Source organism: Hypanus sabinus, chromosome 5 (assembly GCF_030144855.1).
Source record: "Hypanus sabinus isolate sHypSab1 chromosome 5, sHypSab1.hap1, whole genome shotgun sequence".
NCBI classification, from domain to species: domain Eukaryota; kingdom Metazoa; phylum Chordata; class Chondrichthyes; order Myliobatiformes; family Dasyatidae; genus Hypanus; species Hypanus sabinus.
This window is the reverse complement of record NC_082710.1, coordinates 155,889,422-155,906,414: the sequence shown is the minus strand read 5'-3', so window position 1 is coordinate 155,906,414 and position 16,993 is coordinate 155,889,422. Positions and strand designations below refer to the sequence as shown.

The following is a 16,993-nucleotide window of genomic DNA, read 5'->3' as shown; positions in this document are numbered from 1 at the left end:
TGCGAAGGGACTTGGAAGCCTTATGCATAAACCCTAAAAGTTAACATGCAGGTAGAGTCGGTGGTGAGGGAAATGCATTTTTAGCATCCATTTCAAGTGGTCTCGTGTACAGCAACAGGGTGTGATACTGAGGCTTTGTGGAGCACTGAAGAGGCCTTGCCTTGGATTTTGTGAACAGTTTTGGGTTCCTCAAATAAGAAAAGATGTGGGAAGAGATGTACTGGCATTGGGGGGAGGGGATCAGAGAAGGCTCATACAGAGGATTCTGTGAATGAAAAGATTATCATACAAGGAACGTTTATTGGCTCTGTGTCTGTACTCACTGGAATTTAGAAGGATGAGGCAGGATCCCATTGAAACCTTTCAAATGTTGAAAGGCCTAAACAGAGTAGATGAGGGAAGATTGTTTCCCATGGTGAGGAAGTCCAGGACAAGGAGGCACAACCTTAGGATAGAGGGGCATCCATTTAAAACCGAGATGCCGAGCAATTTCTTTAGCCAGAAGGTGGTCAATTTGTGAAATTTAATACCACATGTAGCTGTGGAGGCCTGATCCTTGGGTGTTCTTAAGGCAGAATTTGACAGGTTCTTGATTAGACAGGTCATCAAATGTTACGGGGAGAATGCTGGGGAATGGGGCTGACGAGGAGAAAATAAGATCAGCCATGAATGAATTGGGGAGCAGACTCAATGGGCCAAATGGCCTAATTCTGCTCCGATGTCTTATGGTCTTACGAATGTCTCTGATGCTTCACTCCAGATGAGTTAAACACTTTTCATGAAGACTTTGAAAGAGAGAATAAAACTAGATCTGTGTGGGTCCCTACAGCAGCTGGTGACCCTATAATTTATCTGAGCCTAACGTCAGAACATCTTTCATGAGGGCAAGCCTTTGCAGAATGTCAGGATCTGAAAACCAGATGGTAGGATCCCATGAGGCGGCATGGCACGGCAGCAGCGGCCTTTCAGACTGGTATTTTTTTAATTTAATTTTGTATTTTAAGTTTGATACACTATTTTTGATTAGGGCACATGGATAACAGAGTGGCTATCTACCATCGCCAGATACTACTACAATACAGAAATCGCCGAAAAACAAACCTTCACAGAGATCTGCTGGCTGAATTACGCGACGTTGGCTTGCTAAGAGGAACAGGCCTACGTTCCTCGGACTTGCCTGATGCTGGGAGCCGGAGATGGAGACGTCGAAAGTGATGTGCGAAGAAGCAGCAGTGAGGCAAACGGGCAGGGCTCCGAAGCCAGGCTAAACCTAACCAGCCGGCTCTCCCATCCATTCTGCTCTCCAATGGCGGCTCCCTGGACAATAAAATGGACTACATCCAACTCCAACATAATACTCGGCGGGAGTACAGAGTTTGTCTTCACAGAGACGTGGCTCACTGATGGGATTTCGGACGCTGCCATCCAGCTAGATGGGCTAGCTTTGTTTCATTCAGACAGAGATGCAGCTATCGCCGGTAAGGCTTGCGGTGGTGGTGTGTGTAATGGAAACCAGCATAGAGTTCTTATACGGAACGGTGTAAGAACTCTCTGTTGGTTTCCAGACACTGCTCATCGCTAGTGGAGTTTGTGGCAGTTTGATGCAGACCATTTTATTTGCTACAGGAATTCACCTCTGTCCTTATATTTGGTGTCTACATTCCCCCAGCACTAATGCTAAGGAGGCGCTCTGTGAACTGTACGGGGCTATTAGCGAACTGAAGAACACACACCATGATGATCTGTTTATTGTCGCCGATGATTTTAACCATGTGAACCTTAAGTCAGTGCTCTCCAAATTCCATCAGTAAGTAGACTTTGCAATGAGGGGGAGAACGTGTTGGACCTGGTTTACGCAAATATCCCCAACGTGTACCGGGTAGAGCCCCACCCCACCTCAGATACTCAGACCACATCTCTGTTATGCTAATCCTAGCATACAGACCGCTCGTCAGGCGCTCCAGACCAGTTCAGAAGCAGGTGAAATCCTGGCCAGCAGGAGCCATCTCTGCTCTTCAAGACTGCTTTGAGCACACTGACTGGCACATATTCAGGGAGGCTGTAACTGATGGCAACTCTACCAGCTGAGAGGAGTACACAGCATCAGTGACCAGCTACATCAGCAAGTGCATTGATGATGTTACTCTGTCCAAGACCATCACTATACGTGCCAACCAGAAGCCATGGATGACCGCAGAGGTGCATGAGCTGCTGAGTTCCCACAACTCTGCTTTCAGAGCAGGCGACAAGGCAGCTTTAACAACAGCAAGGGCCAAACTGTCGCGAGCCATCAGAGGGGCAAAGCGTGCACATGCCCAGCTAATGCACAGTTACTTCCAGGGCAGCAGCGACACGCGGCGCATGTGGAAGGGCATCCAGGACATCACCAATTACAAGACATCATCAACTGATTGTGCAAGTGATGCCTCCCTCCCAAGTGTGCTGAATAACTTCTACGCCCGGTTTGAGGTGGAAAATGATGTGTCGGCGAGGAAGTCCACCCCTCCTGCAAATGACCAGGTGCTGTGTCTCTCCGTGGCCGACGTGACAAGAACCCTGTGCAGGGTCAACCCACGGAAGGCTGCTGGACCAGACATTATCCCTGGTAGAGTGCTCAGAGGATGTGCAGACCAGCTAGCAGATGTTCTCACTGACATCTTCAACATCTCCCTGAGCAGCGCCACTGTTCCAACATGCTTCAAAGCTGCCACTATCGTCCCTGTGCCGAAGAAGTCTTCAGTGTCCTGCCTAAAAGACTACCGTCCCATTGCACTTACATCCATCATCATGAAGTGTTTCGAGAGGCTCGTCATGAGGCATATGAAGACCCTGCTGCCCCCTCACTGGACCCCCTGCAATTTGCATACCGCCCCAACTGCTCAACAGATGACGCCATTGCCACCACCCTCCACCTGGCCCTAACCCAGATGAACAAAAAAAGACACATACGTTTGGATGCTGTTCATAGACTTCAGTTCAGCATTCAACACAATTATCCCTCAAAAACTGATTGTAAAGCCGAGCCTACTTGGCCTGAACACCTCCCTCTGCAACTGGATCCTAGACTTCCTGACTGGGAGACCTCAGTCAGTCTGGATCAGAGGCAGCATCTCCAACACCATCACACTGAGCTCGGGGGCTCCCCAGGGCTGTGTGCTCAGTCCACTGCTGTTCACTCTGCTGACCCACGACTGTGCTGCAACACACAGCTCGAACTATATCGTCAAGTTTGCCGATGACACGACTGTGGTGGGTCTCATCAGCAAGAACGACGAGTCATCTTACAGAGAGGAGGTGCAGTGGCTAACAGACTGGTGCAGAGCCAACAACCTGTCTTTTAATGTGAACAAAACAAAAGAGATGGTTGTTGACTTCAGGAGGGCACAGAGCGACCACTCCCCGCTGAAATCAATGGCTCCTCGGTAGAGATCGTAAAGAGCACCCAATTTCTTGGTGTTCACCTGGCAGAGAATCTCACCTGGTCCCTCAACACCAGCTCCATAGCAAAGAAAGCCCAGCAGCACCTCTACTTTTTGTGAAGGCTGAGGAAAGTCCATCTCCCACCCCCCATCTTCATCACATTCTACAGGGGTTGTATTGAGAGCATCCTGAGCAGCTGCATCACTGCCTGGTTCAGAAATTGCACCATCTTGGATCACAAGATCACAAGGTAGTGAGGTCAGCTGAGAAGATCATCGGGGTCTCTCTTCCTGCCATCACAGACATTTACACTACACCCTGAATCCGCAAAGGAAACAGCATTATGAAGGACCACATACAATCTCTTCTCCCTCCTGCCGTCTGTGAAAAGTCTTTGAAGCATTCGGGTTCTCACTACCAGACTATGTAACAGTTTCTTCCCCCAAGCTATCAGACTCCTCAATACCCGAAGCCTGGACTGACACCTTGCCCTATTGTCCTGTTTATTATTTACTGTATTGCCTGCACGGTTTTTGTACAATTTATGCAGTTCTGTGTACATCTGTAGTCTAGTGTAGCTTTCTCTGTGTTGTTTTTTTTTATTATGTAGTTCAGTCTAGTTTTTTGTACTGTGTCATGTAAACCATGGTCCTGAAAAATGTTGCCTCATTTTTACTATGCACAGTACCAGCAATTATGGTCGAAATGACAATAAAAGTTGACTTGGCTTGGCTTGATATTAAAGAACATTGTCAATCTCTCACTGCTGCTGTAGGAGATTCCCTGCTGCTTCAAAAGGGCAACCATTACACGGGTGCCCAAAATAAGCTGCGTGAGCTGTCTCAACAACCATTGCCAAGAAGTACTCATATCTACTGTGATGAAGTGCTTGGAGAGGTTGGTCATGATGAGAATCAACTCCTGCCTAAGCAAGGAGCTGTACCACTGCAGTTTGCCTATTACCAACATATATCTACAGTGGATGCAATCTCACTGGCACTCCACTCAGCCGTGAATCACCTGGACAACAGTAGTACCTTTGTTAGGCTGCTGTTTATTGATTACAACTCAGTTTAACACCATCATGCCCTCAGTACCAATCAACAAGCTCCAAACTTGGGCCTCTGTACCTCCCTTTGCAACTGGATCCATGACTTCCTCAACAGTCAGGATAGATCGGAAGCAATGGTCTAGTCTGTCTACACACATAAATGTATGGCGAGGCATAGGTCAAACACCATCTATAAATTTGCTGATGACATAAATATTGTTGGCAGAATTTCAAATGGCGATGAGGAGGAGTACAGAAGCAAGATAGATCAGCTAGCTGAGTGGTGTCGTCACAACAACCCTGCGGTCAATGTCAGTGATTCCTTTCTTCCTTTTTCAATCTTTTTATTAAATTTCATATACAAAAAAAACAAAAATATAACATAACATAATATTGAATAGGTTATAAATACACTAGGCTTGAAGTTAAATTAATAATAATATATGAATATCTTATTAAGATATCAACAAAGAACATCATAAAATAAACAATCAAACCTATATTGTATATGAAAAAGGATAATCACAAAAAGAGAGAAAAGAAAAAAATACAAGAAAAGATATATATTAAAATAAAACAAAAAACCTAAACTAACATGGGCAACAATAATAGTTTATATAAACATGATAGTGTCAAAAACTCCGGAACTCCATACCAGAACAAGGATAAAAAGAGAAAAGATCCAGAAGGGATCAAACTAACTCATATGAAAATGACGAATAAACGGTCCCCAAGTTCCTTCAAATTTAATTGATGGATCAAAGATAGTACTTCTAATTTTTTCTAAGCTCAGACAGGAAATAGTTTGAGAGAACCATTGAAACGTGGTAGGAAGGTTTACTTCTTTCCAATTTTGTAATATAGACCTTCTCGCCATTAAAGTTGCAAAGGCGATCGTTCGTCTAATTGAAGGGGAAAATTGACTATCATCCTCAATTGGTATACCAAAAATTGCCGTAATAAAATGAGGTTGTAAATCAATATTCCAAACCGAGGAAATGATAGCAAATATATCCTTCCAATAGTTATGTAAGGTGGGACATGACCAAAACATGTGGGTAATGATGCACGAGGATACTCTTTATTTTCCATTCTTGGATCTTCTCTTCCTGTTGATTTAGTCAAGTTTAATAAACAGATATCTAACCCTATTGTCAAACACACATTACGAATTTGGTTTCAATTTCGTAAGTTTTTCACTTTGAGAAATTTTGTTCTTGATAGCCCTATCTTATTTAACTTTTTTTTTAAACCCTCCTTAATAGATCAAGCCTTTAGTGTATGGAAAAGGAAAGGTATAATATGTTTTCGTGATTTTTTTTTGAAGGTAGTTTGATGTCTTTTGATCAACTTGCTAACAAATTTAAATTACCAAAAACTTATTTTTTTTTAGATATTTACAAATCAGAAACTTTTTATATAAAGTTTTACCATCCTTTCCCAATTCAACCCCGAAGGATTTTTTGGATATAATTTTTAATTTGAGCCCTTGCCAGAAGGGTTTAGTGGCTCTTATTTATAATATGATCATGAAGATACAACCAGAAATGTCAGGTAGAATTAAATTAGAATGGGAAAAAGAGCTTCAATATACTATATCAACAGAAAAATGGGAAAAAATTTTACAAATGGTTAACTCTTCTTCTATATGTGCTAAACATGTTTTAATTCAATTTAAGGTGGTACATAGAGCCCACATGTCTAAAGATAAGCTTGCTCGATTCTACTCCCATATTAGCCCTCAATGTGACAGATGTCAATCAGAAGTTTCTTCAATGTCAGTAATTCCAAAGAAATGATTGTGGGCTTCAGGGAGGGGAAATTGAGGGTACACATATCAGTCCTCATCAAGGGATCAACAGTGAAAAGGGTGAGCAGTTTTAAGTTCCTGGGTGCAACATTTCTGAACATCTATACCAGGCCCAACACATTGACGCAATTACAAACAGGGCACAACGGTGGCTGTATTTCATTAGGAGTTTGCAGAGACTAAGGGCTGACATTACTTCTGCGTAGTAGCCTACACCAAAGCATTCATAAGTGGCCTGCGCTGTTGTGAGCATTTCTACCTGTGTGTTCGTGTTTCTGCTTTGCTCTGCAATTCACTGCCAAAACGCTAGTTGGCGGTTGGGGTTTCTCTGCCACTGTGTAGAGTTTCTTCGTGTACTTCAGACAATGGGAACTGAGCGCATCATGTTGCAGTTTTTGCTAATCAATGTTGAACAAATATTGCTTTTATTGAAATTACTGCAATGCAGAAAATAGAGAAGACGTTGGAGGAGATGGTATGTAAGACTATTGAACAGATTGAGGCAGAAAGAGGGTGAATTTTCTGTGCTTGTCCAGCCACCGAGAGACATGGACGAGCAAATGCATTTCAAATATTTTCAGATGTTGGCAGATTTTCAGATTTGACGATTTGGTTCATCGTCTCCAACCATTTATTTTGCATCAGCGTATGCACAGTATGCCTATAGACAGGAGGAAATGCAATGCTACCAAGTGGACCAATCATAGTTGTTGCGGACTGTGTTGCTGCAACATGTAGTTACATTTTTGGAGAGGTGTGCGTCAGGCTATGGTATAAGGTAGGGCATAAGGTACAGCATAGGTTACGCAGCTACACCATACTTACAGCATTCATTTGGTGCAAAAGAATAAATCAGCCTTTAGTATGTCACCAAAGACACTCATAGATTTCTACAGATGTACTGTAGGGAGCTCTCCAACCAATTGCATCACCGTTTGGCATGGAGGGGGCATGGCACTGGATCATAGACAGCTGCAGAAAGTTACACACGAGCCAGCTCCACATTGGCACTTGCATCCCCAGCATGGTGGATAACTTCAGATGGCAAAGCCTCAAGATGTGGTATCCAGCAATAAGAACCCCCATCACCCAGGACATGTTTTCTTCTGATTGTGACTATCAAGGAGGTTGTACAGGAGCATGAAGACACACACGCAATGTTTTACTGACCACTTTTTGACAACAACCATAGAACTTTTCAATGGACAATGAAACCAGGTACACTAAATCGTTATTTTTGTCTACTTTGCTCTCTTTTGCACTTATTTAATTATATAATTACTGGTTGTATTTTTTATGTATTCCAATGTACTGCTGCTGCACAACAACAAATTTTATGACATATGCCAGTGATATTAAACCTGGATCTGATTCTGATTAAGATATTAGAATGAGACCAGAACCCACAATCTGGAATTCAGAGGTGAGAATACCGCCACATGAGGCAGACAGGCAGACAGATATACTTTATTGATCCCGAGGGAAATTGGGTTTCGTTACAGCCGCACCAACCAAGAATAGTGTAGAAATATAGCAATATAAAACCATAAATAATTAAATAATAATAAGTCAATTATGCCAAGTGGAAATAAGTCCAGGACCAGCCTATTGGCTCAGGGTGTCTGACACTCCAAGGGAGGAGTTGTAAAGTTTGATGGCCACAGGCAGGAATGATTTCCTATGATGCTCAGTGTTACATCACGGTGGAATGAGTCTCGGGCTGAATGTACTCCTGTGCCTAACCAGTACATTATGGAATGGATGGGAGACATTGTCCAAGATGGCATGCAACTTGGACAACATCCTCTTTTCAGACACCACTGTCAGAGAGTCCAGTTCCACCGCAACAACATCACTGGCTTTACGAATGAGTTTGCTGATTCTGTTGGTGTCTGCTACGCTCAGCCTGCTGCCCCAGCACACAACAGGAAACGTAATAGCACTGGCCACCACAGACTCGTAGAACATCCTCAGCATCGCCCAGCAGGTGTTAAAGGACCTCAGTCTCCTCAGGAAATAGAGACAGCTCTGACCCTTCTTGTAGACAGCCTTTGTTCTTTGACCAGTCCAGTTTATTGTCAATTCGTATCCCCAGGTATTTGTAATCCTCCACCATGTCCACACTGACCCCTTGGATGGAAACAGGGGTCACCGGTGCCTTAGCCCTCCTCAGGTCTAGCCCACCGTGGTGCTTTCAGGTGGGGGAGAGGTGTAGTCACGAGAGCAGGGTGGTGTCTGTGAGGAGGGGTAGGAGCGGATAGTGGAGTATATGTTAGTTGGGGGCCGACAATAGATGAATCATGTGGGGGATGGGCAGGGGCCACAGTGTATAAATTATTAACACAGTTTGTGTGTTATGTGATGATCATTTGTCGAAAGGTCAGTTACTTTGAGAAATCGTATTCTGTGTCGTAACTTTGGATATGGCATTTTGGCTTGGAGCTGTGTCAGCAGTGACGTCTTTACTTCGAGGACGGTTTGAAAGCTGATGGTTTTCCGGTGACATCATCGTCGAGAATGGCAGCTTAAGTCACCAGCTCATCCGGAAAAACGCGTATTAAGCCTCATTAACCTGTCAAATTTAATATTTTTTCGAAAAATATTTGAACAGAAAAGAGGGGAAAGAATGGGGAAAAAGAATGGAAATTAAAATTGACACTGCGGAGCCTGTGGCCGAGAGGAGTTCAGCAGGTGGCTCTCCTACCCAACCGCGTGCTAGCGATGCGGATTCCAGTCCTCGTTCAGGTGAAGCGGCAAATTTCTTCGAAATCTGGAAAGAAATAATGACGGTCCAGAAAGATATACAGCAGCAGCTCCATGATATTAAGGCAGAGCTCGCCAGCGTTAATCAAAAAACAGCGGTGGCAGAGACTCACATGGAGAAAGTGGAAGAGCACGTTCAAAATGTGGAACGGATACTGAGCTAGACAATAAAAATCATACAGGTAAACTGCTTGACCTGGAGGGAAGATCACGGCAGAAAAATATCAGAATCTACAACATTCCCAAAGGAGCGGAGGGCTCGTCTATGACAGAGTTTGTCAGGAAGTTACTGCGGGACGTGTTGGATCTTCCCCCGGCATTCGTTCCAAAACCTACCCAGGATAGAAAGCCACACTTAATAATAATTAAATTCCTTCGATACAGCACCAAGGTGGAGATTCTACAAAGGGCCTGGGGTAAGAAGAGAGAGTTTTTAGAGGATAAAATTATATATTTCGACCAAGATTACCCTCCCCCCCCCGCAGTCCTCCAAAAATGCAAAGAATACTCCGAAGTAAAGCAAGTATTAAAGCAAAATAAGATTAGATTTCAAACTCCGTACCCTGCTAAATTTTGAGTGTTTTATGATAATGGGACGCAGTTGTACCAGACAGTGGAAGAGGCGACTACAGACATGAAGGCCAGAGGGTTGCCCGTCAGCATGACCAAAACGAAGGAAAGCTGAGGAATTGTCCTGCTCGGCATGGGAAATAGTGTGAGAAACGAGAAGGCTGGAGACAGGAGGAGGCCGAGAGAAGTATATCAGGATGAGACCGGTAGTTTCCCAAAGACAGTCCTCACCCCCATCAGAAGAGCCATAAGGTTTGGCTAGCTTTAAAAATGTTGAGAAGCTAAACAGAAGCAAAAGTACATGGTGATATACCTATCTCGAGAAATACTTACTATAATTTGGCTTTTATATTACTTAGTTTTTATTCTTTATTTGCTCACTTACTCGTTTTTCCCCACCAAAATGAGAATATATATTTGTGTGTGTGTGTGCGTGTGTGTGTATATGTGTGCGTGTGTATGTATGCATATATATATAGAAGGAGTACACAGGGAAATCATTTCTGTGTAATGGATTTGTTCACTGACTCTTATGAATACTGCAATGGGGGCCCTCAACTCACAAGTAGGAGGGGTTATCCCCCACAGCTAGACATTTCCTCTAGCTCAACGCAGGGTCATCTACTAGAGACCTCAGCCTTGGAATCACACGTTTGTTGCCATTTTTGTTATTATTTGAGTTTCTTGCTTCTTATTTGTTCAGGGAGTAGATCGATTAAGTTTTATTCTAATTTCAGTGATACATTGACAGATAAATACAGATGGCTAAGGACAAGGTAAAATTCATTTCTTTTAATGTCAATGGGCTATTAAATCCAATCAAATGTAAGAGAATTTTATCCAAAATGAAAAAAGAACAGGCCCATGTAGTATATTTACAGGAAAATCATTTATGTGATAATGAGCATAAAAAACTAATGAGAATGGGCTTCACTAATCTGTTTTTCTCCTCATATGAATTAGGACATAGGAGAGGAGTTGCAATTCTTATCTCAAGTAAGCTAAATTTTGAAAAAATATTCAAAATGGGAGATAAAGAAGGCAGATATATACTGGTAAGGGGGAATATAGACGGCAGTTCAGTTACTCTATTGAATATATACAACACCCCCGGGAGGTGATACTAGTTTCTTTCAGAAAATTACTGATATTATGGTAACAGAAACAGAAGATCTCCTGATATGTGGGAGAGACTTAAATTTACAATTACAACCAAACTTAGACTCTTCCAATAGAAAAACATATGAAACAAAATCTTTACTTAAGAAAGTTAGTACACTTTTTGAGGATGTTGGTTTAATTGATATATGGAGGGACCTTTTCCCTGACAGAAGGGATTACACTCATTATTCTCCTCCACATTCTGTATATACAAGAATAGACTATTTCATAATATTTGGAAAAGAAAAAGACAAAATAAGCACCTGTGGAATTGGGACAATACATGTAAGTGACCATGCACCTATATATTTATCTGTTGATTTTGACCTACAATCAAAGAATACTATTTGGAAATTAAATTCAAGTCTACTCAATGATCCGTATTTTAAGGAACAAATTAAAAAAAAAGAAATTGGTCTCTACTTAGAAATTAATGATAATGGAGAGGTTTCACCTCCCATTTTATGGGATACTCTGAAGGCAGTCTTAAGAGGGAAAATTATGGCGATATCTTCATATAAGAAAAAAATAAGGAATGAAACATTAGAGGAATTACAAAATAGGCTGAACTAAAGAAAAAACACAAATTGAATTTGGCACAGGATACATTAGGGGAAATTAAAAGAATTAGGAATGAAATAAATAATTCAGCTATGCAAGGAATCAGGAAAAACTTAATGTTTCTGAAACAGAGACATTATGAAAGTGGATTGAAATCTATGAAAATACTGGCGTGGAAACTAAAAAAAAAAGGTAGCCGAAAATACAATTCATAAAATTGGGGACCCAAGAACAAAAATGATAAAAAAATAAGCTGTGAAATTCAGGAAGTTTTTGAAGTGTTTTACAAAACACTATATTTCAACGTTCCAGGGGGAAGCAAAGCCCAGATTGACACCTTCTTGAATTCTCTAGAGTTACCCACTTTAAGTGAAGAACAAAATAGAAGGATGACTGCTGACATAACTGAAGTTGAATTAAAAGCTGCAATTAGTAGGCTTAAATTAAGCAAGTCACCAGGATCAGATGGGTATATGGCAGAGTGGTACAAAGAATTTAAAAACGAGTTAATTCCTGTTTTACTCCCCAAACTGAACTGGGTTCTAAAAAAGGCACAAATGCCACGCAGTTGGAAGGAAGCGATAATCTCAGCTATACCGAAAGAAGGCAAGTATATAATGGAATGCGGGTCATTTAGACCAATATCCATTCTTAATGTAGATTATAGGTTATTTACCCCCATCATGGCCAAACGATTACAGGAGTTTCTACCCATACTAATACGTAATGATCAGACAGGTTTTATATGACAACACGAGACTCAAGACATTATACAAAGGACACTTCACATTATGGATCATATACAAAAAAAAAGTAAAAGCGAAACAATAGTGATAAGCGTGGATGCTGAAAAGGCATTTGATTCAGTCAATTGGAATTTTCTTTACAGAGTTTTACATAGATTTTGTTTCCAAGACACAATTATTAAAACTATACAGACACTAAAGGGCAATCCAACTGCTAGGATTAAAATCAATGGGTATTTATCAAATAGTCTTACCCTAGAAAGGGGCATGAGACAGGTTTGGGCATGGTCACCACTACTCTTCACGTTATATCTGGAACCATTAGCTCAATACATCAGACAAAACGAAGATATCAGGGGAATTGCTATTAAAGGGACAGAGCATAAATTGGCTTGTTATGGGAATGACATTTTGATCTATCTAGGGCAACCGATATACTCTTTACCTAAATTGATGCAATCCTTTGAACAATATGATCAATTATCAGGATACAAGATCAACACAGATAAAACCCAATTACTTTCATATTACTATAGCCCACCAAGATAAATTGCAAGTTGATACTCCTGGGCATGGCACACAGAGTCTTTCAAATATTTGGGCATCATTATGCCAAAAGATTTGGCAAAATTATCAGAATGTAATTATCAGCCTTTATATAAAAAATTAAGGAAGATGTGGCAAGATGGAACCTGATTCCTTTTTTCAATCTCAGTTCGAGTCTATTAAAATGAATATACTGCCCAGACTGTTATATCTCTTTCAGACCCTACCGATAGAGATTAATCAAAATCAATTCAATGAATGGAACAAGATGTTATCAAGGTATATTTGGCAGGGTAAAAGGCCTAGAGTTTGCTCAAAACTTTGCAATTAGCAAAGGAAAAGGGGGGATGGGGTTTGCATTCTCTGAGAGATTATTATTTTGCAGCACAGTTGAGAGCTGTGATATGTTGGTGCAACCCATCACATGACGCTCAATGGAAAAACATTGAGGAGCGGGTACTTCCCATCCCCAAACAAGCAATTTTGGCTGATAATAACCTGCAAAGGTACATAAATACTATTGATAACCCATGGGTGAAATTGATTCTTAAAATATGGAAAACTACTATAAAAGAATATAATCTAGAGGGAGATATTGCAATTCTTAAATGGTGTGCATATGACTCTGATTTTACACCAAATAAATTGGATGCTAGATTTAAGGACTGAGCAGCTAAAGGAATAAGAGTTCTTTGCAACATAATGAAAGAAGGAACACTGTTCAGTTTTGAAATGCTTAAAGAGAAACACTTATTAAAAAAACAAGATTTTTATTGGTATTTACAGATGTGACAATATGTTAATAAGATTCTTAAAAATGTAACCATGGCAAATACATGCTTGATAGAGCTCTTTAGAAAAGCATATAATTCAGAAAATGCTAGTCGAATCATTTCAAGCATGTATAAGGGGTTGTCAAATCTTAAAACACATTCGACTTCATACATTAAAACAAAATGGGAGAAGGAAGGAGGGATAATTATATCTGAGGAAGAATGGACAACAATATGGAGATATCAATGGAAGTGTACCAATTCACAGAAATGGAGGGAGTTTGGATGGAAAAAACTTGATAAGATATTTTATTACACCCTCTCAGAAATCCCATTATGATAGTAACCTCCCTGTTTGCTGGAGAAATTGTGGAAATCAAAATGCAAATCATTATCATATTTTTTGGGACTGCCCTGTTATCAAAAACTATTGTAGGGGGATACACAATGACCTACAAGACATCTTTAAATGTGAAATACCCCTGGAGAGCAAGACCATATATTTTGGTTATATACCTCAAGAATGGTTGAAAAGAGATAAATATTTAATGAATATACTGATAGTGGCTGGTAAAAAGACTCTTACTAGGAAATAGTTATCACAAGGGAGCCCAACTTTAAATACATGGATGGAAATTACAATGGGCATTTACAAAATGGAGAAGATAACAGCATCTGTTAATCATAAGCTGGAACAATTTGATTCATACTGGGAAAAATGGCTTAACTACATAATGCCTCATAGGCCTGATTTTATTCTCACAAGTCAATGAATCTGTTGTAAAAAAAAGATCACTCCCTACTTGTACATAGTTCTTTTCTTTTGCTTGTTTTTTTCCACTCTTTTCTATAAGTGTATACACCAGATAAATACCTTGTGGAGATTTTGTGATATATATGATTATATGATATATATGTACAATGTCTGAAATACATCTTATGGAAATCTTTGTTTGATATAAAGTACAAAGTAAATGGGAGGATACTTGGTAGTGTGCAGGAGCAGAGGAACCTGGGGGTACATGTCCACAGGTCCCTGAAAGTTGCCTCACAGGTAGATAGGGTAGTTAAGAAAGCTTATGGGGTGTTAGCTTTCATAAGTCGAGGGATAGCATTTAAGAGTCGTGATGTAATGATGCAGCTGTATGAAACTCTGGTTAGGCCACACTTGGAGTACTGTGTCCAGTTCTGGTCGCCTCAGTCTAGGAAGGATGTGGAAGCATTGGAAAGGGTACAGAGGAGATTTACCAGGATGCTGCCTGGTTTAGAAGTATGGATTATGATCAGAGATTAAGGGAGCTAGGGCTTTACTCTTTGGAGAGAAGGAGGATGAGAGGAGACATGATAGAGGTGTACAAGATATTAAGAGGAATAGACAGAGCAGACAGCTAGCGCCTCTTCCCCAGGGCACCACTGCTCAGTACAAGAGGACATGGCTTTAAGGTAAGGGGAGGGAAGTTCAAGGGGGATATTAGAGGAAGATTTTTCACTCAGAGAGTGGTTGGTGCATAGAATGCACTGCCTGAGTCAATGGTGGAGGCAGATACACTAGTGAAGTTTAAGAGACTACTAGACAGGTATATGGAAGAGTTTAAGCTGGGGGGTTATATGGGGGGGCAGGGTTTGAGGGTCGGCACAACATAGTGGGCCAAAGGCCCTGTAATGTGCTGTACTATTCTATGAACTTCAATAAAAAAATAAATTACAAAAAAAAAGAAAGCTGATTTGAGCAGCCTCTCCTCTTGAATATTTCAGGAATAATTTGGACTTATTAAATTACCACCTTAAGACTGGGCTTAAATAAGATCTGTTAAGAATTGTCTTTAAGTTCGACTATTTGATAACTATAGACACATAATGCTGTTAACATCCATTTGTTAATCGTTCATTTACTGTTCCATGTTGATCTGAGTAGAGGTTAATAAATGTCTTTGTTTATTTTATGAAAGCTCAACTCAAATTCATCTCTGTTGCTGCTGTTTCATAACACACATCATTCCCTTTCAACCCTCTTCTCATATATCCTGCCAGCTCATCATCCTTCCCCTTCCCCTCCCCCGTATTTATATTCTGGGTCTGCCTCCTTCCTTTCCAGTTCATTTCCTTCATATAGTCTGAGCTCCTCAGTTGCTCCAGGACTTTGTGTGTGTTGCTCATGTTGTAAAAATAATCGAATTGCCCTAAGCAATTGAATTGGGCATCATCTCGCGCAATCCCTGTGCTATTGGCAATTTATGCTACTGTTTGAATAATAACAGTCCGCATTCCAAAGTCCACAAAGGTCATGACATATACCTTCATGATATTGTCTATAAATTAAGCTTACCTGGGGGATTTAAGGTGTAATTTGCCTGGGCAGAGCTGACAGGGTTGGATGCAACACAGGTGTACGTTCCACATTCACCTGTCAAGTCAGTCAAGATGATGAGGCTTCTGTTTTCGTTAATTAGCCAGTGACGCTGAGAGATTTCCCCTCCGTTTCTCTCCCATTTATATTTAAGAGAATCTCCTTTAACCTCACAGGTGAGTTGGATGGTGTAACCAGGGGCACTGTAGCTCCTTATCAAAGTTTTCGACAACTTATCTAAAAGGAAAAATACTGATTAATACACTATTATATTTCATATAAAACACCATCTCCTTCTCTCAAGTACTCCATCTCCACCACATCTGGCCTCAAGATGAGGCTTTTCATTCTAGAATGGTGATGTCCTCCTTTTTCAAAGAAATCGGTTTCCGTTCCTCCACCATCAACGCTGTATCTCTTCCATTTCACACATGACTGCTCTTACCCCATCCTCCTACCACCCTACCAGGGATAGGGTTCCTCTTGTCCTCACCTACCACCCCAACAGCCTCTGCGTCAAGCACATAATTCTCTGAAACTTCCACCATCTCCAACAGGATCCCACCACCAAGCACATCTTCCTCTCCCCCCCAACTTTCTGCTTTCCACAGTGATCGCTCCCTATGCAATTCCCTTGTCCATTCGTCCCTCCCCACTGATCGCCTCCCCACTTAGCCTTGCAAGCAGAACAAGAGCCACACCAGCCCCTATGCCTCCTCTCTCACGACCACTCAGGGCCCTAAACAGACCTTCCAGGTGAGGCAACACTTCAACTGTGTGTCTGTTGGGATCATACATTGTGTCCGGTGCTGCCGGTGTGGCCTTCTGTATTTCGCTGAGACCCAACGTAGATTGGCAGACCGCTTCACCGAGCACGTATGCTCCAGCCACCAGAACAGGCGGGATCTCCCAGTGGCCATCCATTTTAATTGCACTTCCCATTCCTATTCCAATGAACCTTCACTTAGGTTGGAGGAACAACACTTTATATTCCGCTTGGATAGCCTCCAACCTGATGGCATGAACATTGATTTCTCAAACTTCCGGTAATGCTCCCCAACCCTCCCTTTTTCCCTTTCTCACCTCATCTCCTTCCCACCCATCACCTCCGTCTGGTGCTCCTTCCTGCTTTTTCTTCCATGACCTTCTGTCTCTGTCACCAATCAACTTCCCAGCTCTTTGCTTCACCTATCGTCTGATGTTTCTCTCTCCCCTCCCCCCTACCTTTCAAATCTACTCCTCAGC

At 41.5% G+C, this 16,993-nt stretch overlaps 1 protein-coding gene across 1 annotated transcript in view; it reads right to left on the bottom strand.

Annotated features, from left to right (window-relative positions):
- The window catches only part of LOC132393798 (uncharacterized), a 67,054-nt gene that overhangs the window by 38,073 nt on the left and 11,988 nt on the right, over positions 1-16,993 (bottom strand). The window contains exon 3 of the mRNA XM_059969193.1: positions 15,728-15,985. Coding sequence (XP_059825176.1) covers positions 15,728-15,985 — 258 coding nt within the window. The remainder of the gene's footprint in view (positions 1-15,727; positions 15,986-16,993) is intronic.